Genomic DNA, 13,829 nt, shown 5'->3' on the forward strand with positions numbered 1-13,829 from the left:
AATATTAATTACTATAGAATGATGTTCAATCGGACTGACAATTCTTACAATTTGCACGCACTGACATCTCACACTGAAAACTTTTAACCACAAGGTGATGAAGTCTCACTAAATAATGCACAAAAAATAACTTACTATGAACTGGGTGACATTTTCACTTGCAAGAAACAATTTCAAGACAGCAATGTGAGACCATGCGTCATGTAGTAAGCTATAGGTGACGGCACTTTATGCAACCGGACTTCAATGATGTAAATTGTCTGGCTTGGAATGCAATGATGAGCAGGACATACCGGGCGAAAGGATCCAACGAAAACTTCAGCACCAAGAAAGGAAGCAAGGTCATCCATATTTCCAATAGTAGCACTCATGCCCACAATATGAGTGAGTGCTGGAAAAAAAAAAGGCCTGAATTCCCTCTTACATTACATGGCAACACATAAAACAAATATAGTCCACTCATGTTAATCCACACTATAGGCACACAGGCTCTTTGTTTGAGTTTTCACAAGCCTGAATTATTTGAAATTGAATAAACTATGGACCAAAAAAGAACTATAGCTTACTGCCTGCATAGCACAATTGTGCGCACGATCCCACATATAGCCTGCCAAACTGAAAACTGCATCCAACAAATTTCAATAGGTTCCAAGAGATTACAACAAATTCCAAAAGCTGCAGCACAGACCTTTCAGGTGTGTCACACAGTGCATCAGATGCAGTGTCATAGCATAGCATATGTTTCTTGCTATATACCGTATTTATTCGCGTATAACCCGCACCAAAATGTGAAAAAACGCGTTTAAAAAGTGGGGGTGCGGGTTATCTGCGAATTTTTTCCTTGGGAGGGGGGGGGGGGGGGTCGGCTTCACCGCAATGTGCGGCGGCCTCCCCGTGTAGTCCGCCATCCCCATCGTCATCAACGCTTGTCAAGCCGATGAAGGGCCAACGAAAGGCCAGCATTGTTGAGCCTCGCGTTAGGCGCTGTTTAGTGTACTTACCCCAGTTTGCACTGTTTGCCTGCTTTGTTTTGGCATCATGAGTGCGACTCGACGGCAGTGTTTCACAGCGAAAGAGAAGCTAAAGATTATAGCCGCTGCCGAAGAAATCGGCAACAGAGCTGCTGCAAGACAGCATGACGTCGACGAGTCGTGCATTCGCGACTGGAGGAAGAAAAAAGAGAGTCTCGAAGCAACGAACCGGAACAGGCGAGCGTTTCGGGGTCCGAAGACTGGCGCGTACCCCCACCTCGAGACGCAGCTTGCGAAGTTCATTGAGGAGCAGAGAAGTCGTGGCCACGCTGTTTCGACTGAGATGGCGCAAATGGAAGCCCTGAAGTTGGCCCGGGAATTGAACATTCCACGTGAGTTTCGTGCAAGCCGTGGATGGCTTCAGCGCTTCATGCGAAGACATGGATTTTCTATGCGGCGGCGAACAACCATGTGCCAGCGGCTTCCTGAAGCCTACGAGGAAAAGTTGAACTTTCAACGATATGTGATCGCACTTCGGAAGGAGCACAGCTATTTGCTGTCTCAGGTGGGAAATGCTGATCAAACACCTGTGTACTTTGAGATGCCGATGGACACGACCATGGAAAAAAAGGGCTCCAAATCAGTCAGCGTGCTGACCGGCGGAAATGCCAAGCTGCGCTGCACAGTCATGCTATGCGCTTTGGCTGACGGCACGAAACTGCGCCCGTATGTGATTTTCAAACGCAAGACGCTGCCTGGCATTCCACTGCCCCCAGGAATCGTTGTGGTGCGGAAGAAAATTCGTGGATGAACAGTGGCCTAGTCGGTGACTGGCTTCGAGTAATCTGGGAGCGAAGGCCTTGCTGGCACGCCGGTCGATGCTCGTACTAGATTCCTTCAGAGGCCACTGCACTGATGCGGTGAAGACTCGCCTTCGCACACCGACGGGACGCGTGCGAAGGCCTGATATTCCATTGCTGTGCCAGTGGATCGTGGATGCGTGGAAAGCGATACCGGCCGATTTGGTGCGCAAAAGCTTTAAAAAATGTGCGATCAGTAATAGTCTGGATGGTTCCGAGGACGACTACGTCTTTGAGAGTGGCGATGAAGCCTCGGATGGCAGTAGTGAGAGCGGCGACGATTAAGAATCGGATAACCAGTGACGTGGTGGCGGTCGTTTGAATAAATGTTCTGAAAACGAAATGATCACTGAGTGTGAGTTGCATCTTTCTAGCGCTCATTTTTTTTTTCAGGTAAACGTGCGGGTTATACGCGAGTTTTTTTTTTTTTTTTTCCGCCGAGTTCAAAGTTAGGGGTGCGGGTTATACGGAGGGGCGGGTTATACGCGGGTAAATACGGTACTACTCACACGGTTGGCTTCGAGTAGCTATCCAACAAGAACATGTATACGAACAGGTACACTGAAAGTAAAGCCAGCACTGATAGTGTCAGCTTGTTTTTGATAGCTTTGTTTGACGTCAATGGCCAATGCTACCTTTAAAGGGTCCCTGAAACACTTTTTATCAAAGAGCATAAATGCATTTGAAAGTAAAATAGACTATTTCAGAAATACTTTGCCACAAAAAGTACTTCAATGCATTCAGCAGAAGCAGAGTTATTGGCAATCAAACACGGCCTTTGCGGTACTTCCACTCCTTTTTCAATGTCCTGCACTGCAAAGGCATTGAAGGCGAAGACACAATGCTCCACCTTCTAAATGTCACTGTAGCGCACAGTTCAAATTTAATTTTACCCCTCCCCCCCATGTTAGCATAGACGCCACTACTTCGGATTTTGGCACCCACGACGTACCAAACGTAAGCCAAATTTGTTTGTCCTTAGCAACACACAGTGTGCTTTGCCAGTGATCTTGTTACGACACCCTGCGATGGCTGCAGTATCTACACTACATCGCAGACCGCAGCTGCATGCAAGCGTAGTGCATATGCGCAGCATTTGCTTTGCGCATGACAGGGCTTGAGTGCGTGCTCGTGCTCATATGCTACAGCCTGACCTTGCTACATGGTGCGGACCGGCTTTGTCCTTCACCAACTTGACCAACGAATAGTAGCCACATCCAACTTGCGCATTTTTAAAACGCTATCAATTAGTCTGAAGGCGTCCTACTAGGAGCGGCCAAGAGTGAGCGCACACTGGCAAGCATGAGTGTAGTCTGGCCTTAAGTTTCACATTGTTCAAGGCTAGTTGAGCATTCAAAACTAGCCAAAATTAGCAAGACTCGCTGGCTATGACACCGATAAGCAGGGTGGCCAAAGTTTTATTCCAACGTGGGCAGCTGCGGCCGAGCATGAGCAGACAATAGTCGGTTTCTTCCAGGAGTACGTAATTATTATCAAAATTTGAAAGCACATTCTCGATTACTTCAGCCTGTTTACTGAACTTCTTCAATAAATATACACAGTAATAGTAGGAAGAAGTGCACTGATTCAAATGCCCTCTTAGGCTGATGTCAGCTATGTGGAAATGCGCTTTATTTTGAAATAAGGCATCCAGAATAGAATGAGGAGCAAGGCTTCTGTTGAAAAGAGAGCATTTGAGAGAAAGGTGACTTTGTGCTCCGCTTGCGAGCTCCATGTGACGCATACAACAGCAAAACTTGGCTGAGATGTTCACAGCAGAATAAGCTATCCGTGGACTATGTTTTTTCATCAAACTCGACGGGTGCTTCAGGACCCCTTTAACCTTTCTTAACAGCCTACAAATGTTACAGCCGCCGGCACACTTATGGCACCAAGTGTCAACACGTGATTCAGACATGAACAGCACTCACGGGAGATGTGCTTGACTTTCACAAGCGTGCTTTCAAGTATGGCTCCCCTACTGCTCCCAGCACCCAGCATATGCAGCTGCACAGCCAAAGGAGAAAGATGCTTAGTACACTGTGGCATGCTTTGTAAACCCATGCAAGATGCTGCACTGTAACAGCACCAGATTTGCTAACCTTATAATTTAAGAACACTACAGTCGAAGCTGAAAAATACTAGAGTTTGATTAAATATACTACATATTGTTTGATTACTCAACATGTTGATTCTTTAACACTGAGTATGTTCAGTAAGGTCACTGTGAACAGGCACTCGTGTGATGAACTTGGCTTAGGCATGCAACATGTAACCGCAAAAATGACTCACTTCATCAACCACAACCAGGCCCAGCTCGCTCAGTCTGTTCTGCTCAATCAGTGAGTCGACCAGAAAGTGTGCCTTCTCAATGGTGGCAAAGTAGACAGCACAGCGCTGCTTTCTTTTCGGAGGTGGCAGGGCACCCCTACTGCCTGCATACTCTTCCACGAGAAAGTTGAGGTCCACTCCAAAGCTCGACATGGACCGCACCTGTCCCAGGCAGAGGTATAAACACTCCACTTGCACAGATAACGCAACACTGGCCAAGACTGCTGTTTATGGTACAGCTATGCAAAAAGCACAACACTGCAACTGCAGCCGCTGCGGAACTATGAAAGCATGTCTGCAAAGGCAATGATGAAAATTGAAGATGACAGCTTGAGCTAGCAAGGATCAACCGTTGAACTCATTGATAAATAAATAAATAAATAAATAAATAAATAAATAAATAAATAAATAAATAAATAAAACACTTATACCTTGTCTTCGCAAGAGAAATACAGTGTAGCACAAAAATAGGCAGGTGGAGAAAAAGTTACATCTTTTAAGACTTGACTACACTTCAGCTACTTTACAACAGTGATACGGTGCACATTATTGCTTCCACAACCAACAATAATTGTTTGAAGAATGAAAAATTCACACAGAAACTCCTCTAGGAGTTGTCTAAGCATGTGTAAGCATTGTGCCACTTGCTCATCTTCACGCAACCTGGTGTCATTAACTATATGATACTTGATCCAATCTTATTGGTTGTTATCAGTCTTATCAGATTAGATCTGACCCTTAACCCTTATCGGTCGTTATCAACCTCATCGGACTCAATCCGGGCCTTATCAACCCTTATCAGTCAGTATCAACCTTATCGAAATCGATCAGATCCTCACCAACCCTTATCTGTCCTTATCAATCTTATGGCACATGATCCAACCCTTATCAACTCTTATCGGACCAATCTTATCAGACTTGATCTGGCCCTTATGAACCCTTATTAGTGCTTATTAACTTTATCAGAATTGCTCCAACCACAATAGGCCCTTATCGCTCTTTAGCACCTTATCCATCTATATGAAACCATTATCAATGATGGTGAGACATATATAACTCCTCATCACTCCTTATCATCCTTATCAACTCATTGACTGCTTATCTGTGCACATGGCGTGACATGACATGAAGAGCATGAGCCCTCAGAGATCAGTTGACTTATTGGAACTGAAGCAGAGCAAAAAATTCACGGGAGAAGAAGGAGAGAGCAGATAGCGCCCTGTCTGTTCTCTCTTTTTCTGGCAATTTTTCCCGCTGACTTTAGTTGAAAGTTTGAACACGAACAGACTCGCCCACAAAAAGAGGTTGATGCTTCTATATTCTCTCACAGGTAAAGTGCGATCGGACAAGAATGGCAGAGATGCAAAGGAGAACAATTAACCTACACACCTTCTCCTGAACAATGGACACATATGGCAGAATGAAGAGCACATTTTTGCGACAGCACAGTATCTCCTTAAAGGCCAAGATTTCTGCAACCAGAGTCTTGCCTCCACTTGTGGGAAGGGAGTAGATGAGGTTCTTCCTCTGACTGAGAGCAGGAAGGCTCAAGCATTCCCTCTGCCAATCTGTAAAAACAACACAACAAGAACCAAAGCCGAATATTTCAGACAACTTTAACACTGATGTTCACTCAGCAGATTGGTCAGAAAAGAGGCAGCATGCACATTCAAATATGGTAGAGGAAAACCACACCAAACATTTCTGTTCATCTTTTGCCTTTGAACATGCAATGTTCTTAGTTATTGATATCAATATTGATATAGAAATTGCATCTATTAATACATCATTATTTATACAACCATATATTATTATTACTAGTGTCACTGCTGTTGCACTAATATAGGAAGACTAAAGAAAAAAATAAGATAAAATTAATTTTAAAAATAAAGTGCTTTCTTTAACCATAATTTTTAAACATTGTGTTTCAAAACGAGTTATACTGAATTTTTAAAATTTGTCTGCAGTGTGGCAGAGTGCATATTTTTAAACCTTGAGCTGAATATCTTGAAGAGCTCCAGAAAAGTGGCTAGCCGGGCTTGAAGTATGTATGCTGAAGTATGTGCTTGAAGAGGCTGGCACTACTTAAACAAGAAATCAAAATGCATGTTGCAAATTCCTAATTGTAGCTGCAGTGACTTCTCGAGGCACATCTGCGTGGAATGAACTTTTAAGCTTGCACAGGCTTTGGGATAGGCACCGTCCAACTTGTGGTGAAATGTACTGTTCCACTAACTTTTTTTTTTTTAACAAGACGTCTTCTTATGTATTACAGGACAAAAATAGCTGGAACACCAATACATTTTGCCATACACTTTGGGAACGCATTTCTCAAAATTGTTATCATCCTCAGAATTCATCCCGAGTGGATGTACCCTGCAAACTCACTAGTTACAATTTTTAAATTGGAACATGTGCCACAGAGTGTAATGAGTTAAATAGCTCATAAATGAAATCTTGTTAATTAGGTAAGTATAGATATTGAAACACAGTGTCTTTGTGTGTGTGTTTAGACTCCTGCAGTCGTGATGGTCGCCTTTCTGATAACTGTACGGGTAAATATTCGAGGAACTCTGCTCTGCAGTGAAGTGTACCTCTAAGGGTACACCTCACTGGCAACGGCATGATCGTCAATAACATAGCATTTCCTTTTGTTGTTGATTTTCGATTACAACATGAACGTATTCCGAATGAAGGCAAGGAGCTGAGCCAGTGGCTTACCGTACAGCTCAGTTATGCCATGGTGCAACTCGATCAAGCTGCGCACAATAACCGGCAAACCGAAAAATGTATCTTCACACAGGGACTCTGGCAGCGTTTGGTGCGGCGTGAGAGGCAGGCACAGCAACTTTCGCGTGTTTTCCCGAAGCTTTTCTTTCACTCTCTCGATGAGGGAAATCGATCCAGTCTGATTGAGTGGACTTAACCCGCTGAGAAAGGACGTGCTCACAAGGTGCTGCTCCGAGTCACACTCTGCAATGTCAACAAAGACATATGTTGCAGCAACGTGTCAGTATTGCTGGCACAACCTCACCTGTAAAGCTCATGTTTTTTTGTTGATGAATTTCTTCACCACTGATCCAGTCGGCCTAATACACCAAGTCGTTGTTTCGAGTCGAACAATGAAATGTCAACAAAGCACACGTTACAAGACAGTTCTCTTAATAATAAAGACCAAATATATAGACAACCATGGAATAACTTTACCTGTGAAGCTCATGATTTTCCTTTTTTAATCATATCACCTAGGTTTACAGTGTGACGTTGTCAAAGCTGTCAAAGAGAGAAAGAAGCGACGAAAATGCAAATTGAAACTTCCGCGGCAAGTACAGGCAAGACCGTCCAAACGCAGTACCTCAGTCACAACACTAGCAAACTCTCCGTCTTGGCAACGTTTGCAAACGCAAGAGGGCAGACGGGTTCTTTGTGAGACGCGGCTGCAGTCATCTGTAGACTTGACGAGACGGTCATTGTAGGAATCGCCAGTCCACGGGATTGGCCAGTCGTTTCAGCAGGTGCGAGAGAGAAAATCTGGGGGCGTTTGCGCCTGAAATTTCTCCCTTTGCCTAGGTACCACGGAGGAGCAGTTTCTTTGCTCGTTCTGTCCCTAGGCGTGCCCTGGCGTGCCGGCATTTTGCCATGTGTCGGCTGGCGATCCGTGCGTCGTGTACAAGTTTTCCTCGTGCGTCTCCTTGGTGTTGCTGGCACCGAACGATTGTTGTCGTTTGGTCAGTGGTCTCCCGTGAAGGCGAGTATGATATGGCTTTGCCCTGTCACTACCGGTGTCACACGTATACTTGTCATCGCGATCGGCACCGATCCGGATCGAAATTCTCGACTGTGATTGGGTCTCTCGCTCATTTTGTCCAAAGGAGGCAATCACGACCGCGAAATTCGATCAGGATCGGGCGTGATCGCGATGAGCAGTGAGCCGGAACACAAGATACACACACAGCGCACACTGTCAACAATTTCATTGCGAAGGCATTGCGACCTTTGAAGATTAGAGCATGGCACTAGTCACTTGATAGATATAGCATATATTACATATATAGCAAATTATATAGCATCTTCACAGTTTGCCCTGTGTGTGCGTTTTCGTTCCTTGCTTGTGCCTCTGTCACACTGGTATCTTACCGTCCTCGCGAATTTTTCCATGCGTCGAACGCTTCGAGAGGGCTCAGTTGCGCTTTATTCAATTGCCATAATTTAAACTTTAAAATACTACTAACTTGTAGCGTGGGGTCTCTTTTTCACGTTTCTGTGTCTTCGTCCGCTTCCGCTGCTGCCTTAGTATGTCAAACGGCAAACTTCTGACTGCTGTTGCAGAAGTCTTGGCGTCACAAGTTGGCGGCTGGACGTAATAATATTTATTTTAAGTCCAGCACGCTTAGGCCTCCGCCACTCCAATCTACGGACCATCCTGCTTCCAGCTTTGATCTCCCCACTGCCCCTTGGGTGCCCTGGGGATCCTGCTGCGCCGCCTGCTTTATTATAACCTCAGGTCCTCTCCTGAGGCCTCCGGTTGCATGTGCCCTCCTGGAGCAGTGCTTGTAAAAAATAAATCCAAGCTATCGTCGCGACTTAAAAAGCGACCCGCGACTTATACAACACCAGTCAGAACCTTGCCTGTCGAACCAAGTCATTCTCACCTAATTATATGATTAAGCGACTTCTGTAGGTGTCGGTCAATGGCATATTAAGCGACTGGCGAATTTGTTCCCTTTACTGGACGGATCCTGCATCTCGGCATGCATTTTGTAGCTGTGTATTCGTATAGATGTAGGAGCTCGGTGGGAGATCTATCAGTGCAGGCAGCATGCGCTAACACCATGTGGCAGATACTGCTTGATGATTTCTAGTATATCATACCCGTGCGCAGCTATCGCGTGCACCACAGCCCATATAAGTTACTTGGCTCAGCCATAAGTTCCAGCTTTGCTCCGACACCACTTATGTGCTGGTTTCCCATGTCTGTCTGTCCACCCAGTTCTTTAAGCTGACAACGACCGCTGTCATCATTAATTTTCATTTTTCGTTGCCAGGATCGTGATCCCCATCTTCACATTGCATTAGTACAAATAATAAGAAAACTTTGACCACTATTGTCACCACTTTGATTAAAGTTCAGGTCCTTGCAATAATGTGCATTTCACTGTTCAGTGAAAAAGCGCTGAACAGACTTGAGTGCCCGACTATAGACATCCTACACCTAAGTTCTCTCTCTCTCTCTTTCACTCCCCATTCCCCCTCCCCACGTGTAGGGTAGAAAACTGGACTCAGTCTGGTTAACCTCCCTGCCTTTCCGTCTTCCCTTCTCTCTCTCTCTCTCACTGTTCAGCTACCCACAGCACTAGCTATTAAGCAGTTTTGTTCCATTGTATATATATCATGAAAAACTAGCATCAACATACATGATTACGGACACTATGATTCAATTATGCACTCAGTATCTCTGTAAACGTGCAACATTCACTCTCTCAAGCATAAAGCGCACTCTCAAGGGCCATCATAAAACAATATCTATACATTTCTTTTCTTGGGAGTTCTTCGAAAGTATAATTTTTTTCACTAGAAGGTTAGTAACAATGAGCACCTCACCGTCATGGGCTACCAGTTTGGTGCAATGTCCCACTCATTATAAAAATCTTATAGATGGATCGTCATTTGAAGAAAACCAATTCTTTAACAAATGGTCCATTCTGTGTTATGGTTCTACCTACCTGTCTTCTACAAGCTATGCATTCACATATGAAAGAACTGTATATAATGATAGTGATGAAGCAGTGCATCTTAAATAACCTTTGACATCATCACAGGAACTTGGAAACAGGTACCACATAGTGATAACTTTGATAATCATTAATCATGTCTTATACATGGCTGGACATGTTTTCGTTCGCTTCTGGCCTTCCTTTGGTCACATGATATTTTCTGTACCTCACATGAGACCTTGAAGCATAGGCATCTAAGGCTTTCACCTTAAAATGGAAGGACGCAAAATTGATTGCTTCAATGTTGCTTCCCCTGAAAATGAACTACTTGTACTTTGTTTAATTTATTCACTTGAGAAATGCACATATAATACCATCCATGTTAACATACCAGCATAGGCGGCGACTATGTGGAGCGCTCTGGGGCCCAACCCCCTCCGGAGATTTCTAGGGTGAGGGGGGGGGCTGAGCTCCCCACCCTAGGCGAAGCCGAAGGTGGGGAGCTCAGCCTCTGAGTAATCCAGGACGAAATAAAGGAAATAAAGAAAAACATTGTGATGGACCTAATGCCTTATCTGCCGCATCCCTGCCGAAGTAACACGTCTCGTTTGGTGTTACCTGGAAAAAAGTTGTGATAGCTGTTGTTTTAGCGTAGATAAAGTGCACGGATGTTTTCTTTTTTTTTTGGCTACAGAACCTGTCACCACAAAAGTGAATTGACGTCAGTGCAAAGATTTAAAGGTACGTTTTGTTCCATCCCATTTGCCATATGTTTCTCTAATGAGCACCCGGTAAGCATGATCCTCGCCTTGGCAGCTGCAAAGGGCAACAAGAGGAAGACTGCAAATATGTATATCACTAATGGAAGTGTGGCGGTAGACCAATTGCATCGACTATCATCAGAAATTGTGAAAACCTGAGACAAACCGGCAGCTTCAACAAACCAGCGGAGGACTCCATCTTTGAGTCCTAGCCTACGCAGGGATGTTCTAGCATTTATGGCCTCAAATCCTCATGCTAGCATGTGGAACGTGGCCGCCCAGGTACCAATTTCCAAGTCAGTTTGGAGAATTCTAAATGACAGCCTTTCACCCGTCCCACCTTAACCAGCAACAATGCTTGGAAGATAGGGACCCGCAGAATCGTTTAAATTTCTCGCAAAAGCCCATTAGTCACCATACCTATTGAGCAACATCATGTGCACAGATGAAGCCAATTTTCGCCGAAACGCCTAGGTACATTTGCATAATGCGCACTAGTGGAGGGACTCCAATCCACGCTGTGTGAAGTGCAATAGGCACCAGTACCAGTAGTTGCCCAAATTGTGATTCAGAATTTATGCTGGTGCTATAATCGGTCCCATCTTCTTGATCACATACTCACTGGACAGTGTTACATCAACAAAATCCTTGAAGGAGTGGTGGATTAGTTTCTCTGTGAAGTCCCGCTGTCACCTCTTCCGCTTCTGTGGTATCAGCAAGATAGGGCACCCGCACACAGCAGCAGCCAAGCACGAAACTGGCTGGATGCGACTTTCGATGCGCAATAGATTGGAAGGCACAGGCCTGTGAATCTGACCTCTCTCCACTTGATTTCTTTCTTTGGGGTTATTTATGTGAATGATCTTGCTTACGTAATTGAGATAGAGTCAGATTAGTTCAAGGCAAGGATAATGGATGTCTGCCGTAGAACTCCGGCGTCGGTCATCAAGAAAGCCACTGAAGATGTTTCATATTTAAAACAGCACCAAAAAACACGGACAAGGAAGGACACAGAACGAGCGCTGACTGCTGACAACACCTTTATTGAAGCGTGCACAAATATATACAATTCGCAATGGGCATAAAGAGAGTAAAAGAAGAAAGGGAAGGCGAGTCATCGTCGTTCAACTCCTGCTGCGCATGCGTCAATAACATTAAACTTGAACAAGGTTAGTGACATGTTAGTCGCACATCCAGCCACACAAACTATAAACAAAAATACTACTAGTGACCTATTTCACTAAGTGTCCCTTAATTCATAGAATAAGGGTTCTCTCTTCTTTAACATGTCCAGCCTGCTCAATTGGTAGCGGCGGTGTGGTGTACAATCTTTACAACGAAGTGACCGGTATTACGAACGATTTTGGAGGTCCCAGGCACTTTCTTATGTCTTTGACTGTACATGTCAATGCCCATCTATCTGTCACCCTGAAGGTCCAAGCCAAGTAGGTCCACTTGCTAAGTTTCTGTTACTGAGTAAGATGCATGCTAATCCCATTTTTTTTAAGACTTGCATGCCAAAGAACCAGCAATAAGTGCAACATTTTTTCTCAAAGTATAGATCAGAAGACACTTCTTGAAGCAAACCAGCTTGGTGCCTTTGTACAAATGCTGCTTAGTCACTAAAAGTCATACCATAACATGTTTGAGGAAAATCAATTAGAACATTGATGCTTTAATGCAGTGCTGCTGTCGTGCTTAACACTTCACTGTAAGTCAATTAGAACGCAGTATTTTCTCATTCCAGTTACAGTGAAATCTTGCTAATCCCAGTGGTTCTGAGGCACCACAATGCATTATTGCTGTAAAAATTTTGCAAAGGCTTTGCCAGTAGGCAGTGAGCTGTCATGCTCATTTCAAAATGCCTTTGTCTTCACAACTTTGTGTTATACTGTGAGATGTGGATCCTTCAAATATTACAGGAACTTGCATGGCTTGTGTACAGGATACAACATTTCCTGGGAGTGTTCTCAACCTAGGTTGTGAAAGACTGCTTTAAACTCATGGGGACAACTGAGAGTGACAAAAGGCATTATTTTGTTGAGGTAAGCAATCCTTAAGCTAAACCAAGAGGTAGTATGCATGATTGGAACTGAAATTTCATATTGAGTGAGCAATCCTCTAGCAGCACTGGCACGATGCTTAGATCTCTGTGCTTCGTGCAGTTCTTTTTACTTTGCCTTGTTGCCACAGTGTTTCACTTCCCTGCATTCGTGTCATTGACTCCTGCTAAGCTTGTGCAAGTTTTCCTCCATGCAAGCATGGACTGATTTATCTTCTGTTTGGGAAACAGTCATAGTTTGTCCAGTGACCCACTGGGCTATGTGAATAATGTACACAATGATACCATTTCAGACTTTTCAATCATCATGATGTCGATGGCACTGTCTACAAAACTATCACCACTGGATTGCCCCTCTTCAGCGGGCAAGGCAGCAGCAGCACCAATAGGTGTGGTACCATGATAATGCTTACTGCATATGTTCTGCATATCTGTACTGCATATCTTCATTGCTTCATAGCTTCATTGCCCACATAGTCGGTGCCTTAATTTTATTCCTACATATGCCCAGGTGGTGTCCCAATCCTGTAGCCCTCTGGTGAGCGGGGATATTGAGATGAACCATCGCCCTATTAGACCAACTAAAAGTCCACAGGATAAAAATTGTAATCTTGGTCCCCCACTTGATTAATGGCTAACGTCATGACTATTGTAGGGTTGATAGCTCAGATATGTTGAAATAATTTTTGCTCTTCAAAATGCGAAAACACATGACATTGCTGAACTGTGGCTGTTCGTCAACTCTTGATATTAAACAATAAAAAATCTTCTTACCGCCCTCAAATAGTTTGTGCGCGGTTTACAAGCTGGAACATACATTCAACAAACTTTCTCCTCGAAACTTAATAACCGCTTCTCAGAATGACAATATTGAAAATTGTTCATGGCAGAACAGCTCTTTTTGCATCATTTTGTGGAGTCTTGATAACAGCAATCCCTTGCTATTGAAAGTTGTAACATTCTTTTCATTAACATTGAAGTTCGAATGCTTTCAAGTCCTCTTAAATAAAAAAAATAGGAGGCTTGGGACATATTGTGATATAGGGCCTATCCAGGCATTTTTAAACTGCTGGAATAACAAGTTAACATTCACGAATGCTTGTACTGAGACAAAGGTACTGAGTTCGATT

The 13,829-nt window shown here is 44.0% G+C and overlaps 1 protein-coding gene across 2 annotated transcripts in view; it reads right to left on the reverse strand.

Moving 5' to 3' along the window:
- The window catches only part of mus301 (mutagen-sensitive 301), a 46,590-nt gene extending 39,067 nt beyond the window's left edge, over positions 1-7,523 (reverse strand). Inside the window, exons 1-7 of one of the 2 annotated variants that reach the window (XM_075688668.1) lie at positions 7,370-7,523; positions 7,197-7,251; positions 6,884-7,135; positions 5,552-5,730; positions 4,124-4,324; positions 3,763-3,838; positions 294-391 (exon numbers count right to left, since the gene is read on the reverse strand). In XM_075688668.1, coding sequence (XP_075544783.1) covers positions 294-391; positions 3,763-3,838; positions 4,124-4,324; positions 5,552-5,730; positions 6,884-7,135; positions 7,197-7,209 — 819 coding nt within the window. In that variant the 5' untranslated portion in view covers positions 7,210-7,251; positions 7,370-7,523. The remainder of the gene's footprint in view (positions 1-293; positions 392-3,762; positions 3,839-4,123; positions 4,325-5,551; positions 5,731-6,883; positions 7,136-7,196; positions 7,252-7,369) is intronic. The other variant, XM_075688669.1, reaches the window with a different exon arrangement.
- Between the last annotated feature and the right edge of the window lie 6,306 nt (positions 7,524-13,829).

This window comes from Dermacentor variabilis, chromosome 4 (genome assembly GCF_050947875.1).
Source record: "Dermacentor variabilis isolate Ectoservices chromosome 4, ASM5094787v1, whole genome shotgun sequence".
In the NCBI taxonomy this organism is placed as follows: Eukaryota; Metazoa; Arthropoda; class Arachnida; order Ixodida; family Ixodidae; genus Dermacentor; species Dermacentor variabilis.